This window comes from Triticum dicoccoides, chromosome 6B (genome assembly GCF_002162155.2).
Source record: "Triticum dicoccoides isolate Atlit2015 ecotype Zavitan chromosome 6B, WEW_v2.0, whole genome shotgun sequence".
NCBI lineage: Eukaryota > Viridiplantae > Streptophyta > Magnoliopsida > Poales > Poaceae > Triticum > Triticum dicoccoides.
The window spans coordinates 280,641,184-280,647,242 of record NC_041391.1 but is presented as its reverse complement, the minus strand read 5'-3'; the positions used below and the strand labels follow the sequence as shown (position 1 = coordinate 280,647,242).

Genomic DNA, 6,059 nt, shown 5'->3' with positions numbered 1-6,059 from the left:
GGAGGCGCGGGTCGCGCACGCGTGCTCCCGTGTGTGATAGTGCTGGCGGCGGCAATGGGATCGATCGGGAGCTAGGGTTCCAGTGACGGGAGCTAAGTAGGCTGGCCACTTGGGCCCAAATGGGCCATCTGGGGGGTGTTGTGTGGTGCTGGGCTGGGCCTGGCGAGCGTTGCCTCACACTTCTGGTTTTATTGCATACTGTACTGTTTATATATACTACATACTTGTCTCAAAAAAAAAACTACATACTACTACTAGTTATTAACAATAGTTGAGTACTACAGTACCATGTCGACTAGTCCAGCACTAGTCTAGACTAGTCACGATTAGTCTATGAGTCTCAATCTCGGAACGACTCGTCGACTCGTTGACTCGTAAACCTTGGTTCACTTGTAGAAATATACTTGGATAAGAACGAGATGCAGGGAAAGAGTTTCATAACAGTTCATTTCTGTGACATAAACCTCTTTTTTATTCTTACGTACACATAGTAGTACCCCTGCCTGTTGCTTCATATTTTCTTATTTGTGGAAGTCATGTTTTCAGGAAATGGTGGAGAAAGTATATACGGTGAACAATTTGAAGGTATTAAGCTCTGAAGCTTAGTATGGAACCTATTCATTTAAAGTCTAATGGGCATATGTTCCATATATAATGTATTTATAATTTGTAATTTTTTCAGAAGGCTGGTTATGCAGTTTAATGTTGCTAGTTGTAGACACACCTAAAAGAACTCACCAACACATTTTCTCTCGTCATTCCAATCCTCCAAATATATCACTCATCCTGTTGTGATGGTAATCAATGTATTCTAATGGCAATTTATTATTTGCATTTCAGATGAAAATTTTGTGCTACGCCATGATGACCGGGGTCTCTTGTCAATGGCAAATGCTGGGCGTAATACCAATGGCTCCCAGTTCTTCATTACGTTCAAGCCTAATTCTCATCTTGACAGGTTTGTTTGGATGTGTTTCATTTGAATTGTCATGTAGGTTTCAGACTTGCACAACTTAGGACCATAAGATTTGGGCAACCCTGTGCCTTAGGTACCGTTATCAGCAAGAGATGCAAAAATAAATGTTGTCTACCCAATCACTCATGTAATTTGGTGTCAAAATTGATAAGATATGCTCTCCCATATTTTGATGTGCCTTACTATAGGCATTGAACTGTCATTCAGTCAACTGTTTTTGTTTTCAATGCTAAATAAACTTCTCATTGAAATGTCCAATTGCATATAAAATCAGGAACAAAACCATTGCAGTCTTCATGTGGTGTTCCTAGAGGAGCACATCATTTACTTAATTTATCTATTTTGTCTGGTAAGAGTTGCCTGGCACTACTTCCTTTGTGTTGCTTGTTGGGTGCACTTGGATTTAAGTTAGTGCCTGATTGAAATCTTTCCAGTATCACTTCTTGTTGAGGAGTACTTCTTAAATATAGTTTCATTGTTCGATCTGTGTCATCGTTTTCCGTTTCCAATTTATGGGTGTTCTGATGCCATCCGCACTAGGAGATCTTGTTGATATACACATTGAGCCCTTGAAACTTTGGATAGTAAAAAAAAACCATGGATGTGACTACTAAAAATTGTAAAAAAATATGATTGAATGTGTGACACTCAGAAAAAAGAGATCAAGCTCATAGTCTTGTTTTTGTACTATATAAGTATTTGATCTTGTTTTGGCAAAACCTTTCGCATGACCACATGTTCTGACATGTTGCATATGCATTAAAATATTTTTTTCCTATTAAAATTAAGTATTAATGGGTTAAGACCGCATCCTCAATTACTTTACATAAATCCGTTGTGTGCAATTGTGGAATGAATGTAGTTGCCTGGTTATCTCCCTGTTAATGTGAATGTGGATGCTCTCTAGTTTCTGGATTACAAAGTTGAATCTCAGGTATGGACGTATGGTACTTTTTAGGCTTCAAATATGGAGGATTACAAGTCACGGTGTACATATACTTTCCATGTATCAAATACGGCAGGATTACAAGTTACAGCATATGTAGCAGGTTAACTATGGCAGGATCCCCATATTTTCGTATGCTTAAGAGTTCTACTATTTTCTTACCTTGCAGGAAGAACACTGTTTTTGGCAAGCTTATTCTTGGAAATGATGTGCTGAAGAGGATTGAGCATGTTGATGTGGATGGTTCTACTAATAAGCCTATTGTTCCAGTAAGAATAGTGGATTGTGGGGAGCTTGTTGATGGTAAAGGCCGGGGATCTGTCTCAACTGAAAATGGTACTGCTCAAATCAACGATAGCACTGGAGATTCTCAAATGAAATGCAATTTTGAAATTTTAACAACATACGTAGCAAGCGTGATCTAAGCATCTAATAATTCTAGATGTTTTTACCATCTTTTCTATGCTACTATATCCTACAGATAAAAAGAAAGTTAAGTCAAAGTTGTCCATTGATTCATCTGAAGACGAAGGTAATGAAGAAAAACACAAGGGCCGTCGCAAGAAATCTTTGAAGAGGAGAAAGAAGAAGAGAAGATACTCTTCTTCAGAATCAGAAACCTCATCTGAGTCTGAGTCGTCAGATTCTGAGAGTGAATCAGATTACTCCAGCGAGTCGTCTGACATCAGCAGCTCAAGTGATGACAAGCGGAGACGAAGGAAGAGACACTCCAAGAAGGATAAACGCAAGCATGGGAAAAGAAGGCGAGATCGCAGGCGCGAGAAAAGATGTCGAAAGCGTGACAGGAAATCAAAGCAGAAGTCAAAAAGGTTTGTTCACATTGCCAAATTGAACATTTCAGCCTGTTTGCTGACATATAACATAAGTTCAATTACCAGGATGGTAGAGAGTGACAGTGAAATTGGAAATGCGAGTGATAGCAGCTCTGAGGATGCCAGAAGAAAGCGGCAACGTCATGGAAGGAAATCTAAGGCCACATCTCAAATTTCTGGTAATTTCCTTTTGTGGCTGATGCATGTGCTGTACATATCTATGCATATTTGTGTTGCTTCATTTCATTTGGTGTAAGCTGGAGTAGATATTATTGAACTTGTACTAATTTCTTTCTTGGGCCATCAGCCCATGGCCCATGTACATCAAAATACTGAAAACACATTATGCACCATCTCAAATCCCTAAGCATACAAAAAAGGTGCATACCGTGCCATTTAAGCCCCACAACCACAAGTGATGTGGGAGTTAGATCATGTTAGGTAGTGTATTCAGCTACATAATAGTTATTGTTAGTCTCTGCACTCAAGCATCATTGATTACTGTCTGCATCATCGAATATGCTTGAAAGCTGGAAAATCAAGTAGTTGCATGCTTGTATTTGCGCGATATGAAACCATTGGGGTACTTTGGTGGCATTCATGCAATTACAATCTGTTAGCTATTCACTGCCTTACAATTTTCTTGCCAGCTGAAGATCACACAGCAGTAGCTGCTCTGAAGGATGCCACTTCAACTCAGGAAAAGATTGGAACACCAAGGAGTCTGGCACAAGAAGACAAATCTCAACTGGAGAATGGCGAGATGTGCACAAATGGTGTTACCGACTCCAAATCTGAAAGGAAGTCCGGTATCGTGCCTGTTCTAACTGGCAACCGAAGCAAATCTAGGTTCCCTATACTCCTTCACACATCAATCATTATTTGTGCTTATTGCATCTGCAAGCAGTGTTTCATCTTACATTGATAAGCAGGAGCCAGAGCACGAGTGCTAATCACTCCATGAGCAAGAGCATGAGTGTAAGTCCCAGAAGCCCAATCAAAAGGTCAAACGTCAGCCTGGAGAGATTGGTAAGCCCGAGTCCTGTTCATCAGCGTAGTAGAAGTCCTGTCCATGCTTCCAAACAAAAAGAAAGCAGGAGCCCACCCCGGCAGAGGAATATGAGCATGAGTCCTCATCGAAGAAGCCCCAGCAAGAGCCCACCTGGAAGGGCAAGCAGAAGCCCTGTTGTCCGCAGGAACAGGAGTCCTGTTGAAGTTCGGACAAGAAGCATTAGCAGGAGCTCAGCTAGGTCCTTGCAGCGAAGAAGTCCAAGTAGGAGCCCGGAAAGAACCCATGTGCGAAAAAGTGTCAGTCCAAGCCCCACACCTATGGAGAAGGGAAAAAGCATTAGCCGAACTTCTGCAAGATCTCCACTGCACAAGGGTTTTAGCCGGAGCCCTGATATGCCTCCTAGAAAGACTACAAGCAGAAGCCCTCAAAGGAATGCTCATAGAAACTTTAGCAGGAGCCCTGTGGGATCTTCTAGAAGAAGCTTGACCCCTGTACGAGGTGGTCGATCTCGCAGGAACGCCAGCAGAAGTCCTAGCCCACCTCGCAGGGCAGTATCACCACCCAATCACGGTAGGAGCCCATCTAGGAGTGTCTCTCCCGATGGATCAAAACGCATAAGAAGAGGGAGGGGCTTTACTCAACGTTACTCATTTGCAAGACAGTATCGTTCACCTTCTGTTGATCGTTCTCACCGCTATGGTGGAAGAGGTGATCGTGACAGGTAACTTATTTAACTTTATTTTCTTCCATTCTGGAGAAATTACTGTAATAACTCTGTAGATATCAGTTACCAAGACACTCTTGAAGAAGTTACTGTTATATCTCTTCTGCAGGTATATCAGTCACAGGGGCACTCGTTATCGATCACCTCCAAGACGATACAGAAGCCCTCCAAGAAGAGCATCACCAAGGTATATTAACTATTCAGAATGGTTGCGCGTACAACAATTGGACATATGACTATCCAGAATGATTGCACGTACAACAATTGGACATGATTTTGTCATGATATTTTTATCTTATAAACAATTAGGAAAAACATCTAACTTTGTTTCTCTTAATCTTCCAATTCTAACCCCACACAAATGATGTAATTGAACGTTCAGTTTCTGCATTATTACTAACTTGTAAGGAAATTTGTCGTAGTGTATCACTGTTCTCAACTATTGTGTTATCGGATAAGAGAACATCATGTTGTGCTTGCATATTCTTGACACAGATTTTGTTGATTATTGTGTTGTGTGGTGATGAACATCTTTCAACCAATTATACTGCAAGTTTATAGAACATATGTATAGCCTAGTCTAGTGTAAGGTTAAATTTCATATTTCTCTTGTTTTTCCGCTGTGGAGGTCTAGCAGGTACAGAAGGAGGAGCCGAAGCGTGTCACGCAGCCCACCAGCTTATCGAGACCGCGCAAGGGGAGGTGGCTACAGCAGGAGTCCAGTACGTAGTCGTTCGCCTCCTGGTGGGAAACCAAGTTCCCGCGGTGATCATGCACGGTCGCTCTCCAGGAGCAGGAGCCTGTCTGGGTCAAGATCAAGGTCCCCACCACCTGTGCAGGATCGCTCCCCCCTTGCCTCCCCATCTCCAAAACGTGCAAGTAACGACAGGTCCCGGTCTATGTCGGTGAGTCCTGAAGGGAAGAAGGGTTTGGTTTCCTATGGAGATGGCTCCCCTGATTCTGCTGGGAAGTAGGGGAAAAAGAAAGAAGGCATTCACTAGCTGTTTCCCCTGCTGTTGTTCAGCTCTGTTAAAATGTTACATATGTGATTCGAGATGATTTTGAATTTGGTTGAATTATCTCTGGACAACCATAATCTGAGGTTAGTGTATGGTTTTGTTAATTGCATGCCAACATTTTCTTGTATCAATCCTTGTTAATGGTGCGAATCATGGTTTTAATCAAAGCTGCTTACATGGAGTACTTTTTACAAATATGGACACCGAGTCTCTTATGATCCAGTCCGAGTTAGTCTCACGAACGATCTTGAGGTTTAGTATCTAGCACGTCCGTATGCTATATATGAACTGTCCCTATTTGTCAATCACTACAAATATACAGTATCTGATTATCACTGATGGTTTTAGGCTGCGTTCCCATTTTGGTGGCTTATGATAATCTTGGTTTGGAATGATTTGTTGGATTGTTATTACATGTTTGGCGTTAGTTATCAGCTTCCGATAGATGCTTACAACTGCATGTCCACCCAATTTTTGGTATAATATTACAACTGCATGTTTGGAATGATTTGTTGGATTGTTATTACACATCCCGAAAATTTAGCAATC

At 41.5% G+C, this 6,059-nt stretch overlaps 1 protein-coding gene across 5 annotated transcripts in view; it reads left to right on the top strand.

The window, feature by feature from the left end:
* LOC119322314 (peptidyl-prolyl cis-trans isomerase CYP95-like) overlaps nucleotides 1-5,705 on the top strand; it is an 11,192-nt gene extending 5,487 nt beyond the window's left edge. For 2 of the 5 annotated variants that reach the window (XM_037595804.1, XM_037595808.1), the window contains 9 exons: nucleotides 547-585; nucleotides 841-958; nucleotides 2,092-2,258; nucleotides 2,404-2,752; nucleotides 2,822-2,934; nucleotides 3,406-3,604; nucleotides 3,688-4,488; nucleotides 4,601-4,678; nucleotides 5,120-5,705. In XM_037595804.1, the coding sequence (XP_037451701.1) occupies nucleotides 547-585; nucleotides 841-958; nucleotides 2,092-2,258; nucleotides 2,404-2,752; nucleotides 2,822-2,934; nucleotides 3,406-3,604; nucleotides 3,688-4,488; nucleotides 4,601-4,678; nucleotides 5,120-5,465 (2,210 nt within the window). In that variant the 3' untranslated portion in view covers nucleotides 5,466-5,705. The remainder of the gene's footprint in view (nucleotides 1-546; nucleotides 586-840; nucleotides 959-2,091; nucleotides 2,259-2,403; nucleotides 2,753-2,821; nucleotides 2,935-3,405; nucleotides 3,605-3,687; nucleotides 4,489-4,600; nucleotides 4,679-5,119) is intronic. The other 3 variants (XM_037595806.1, XM_037595807.1, XM_037595805.1) reach the window with 3 other exon arrangements.
* Nucleotides 5,706-6,059: the final 354 nt, after the last annotated feature.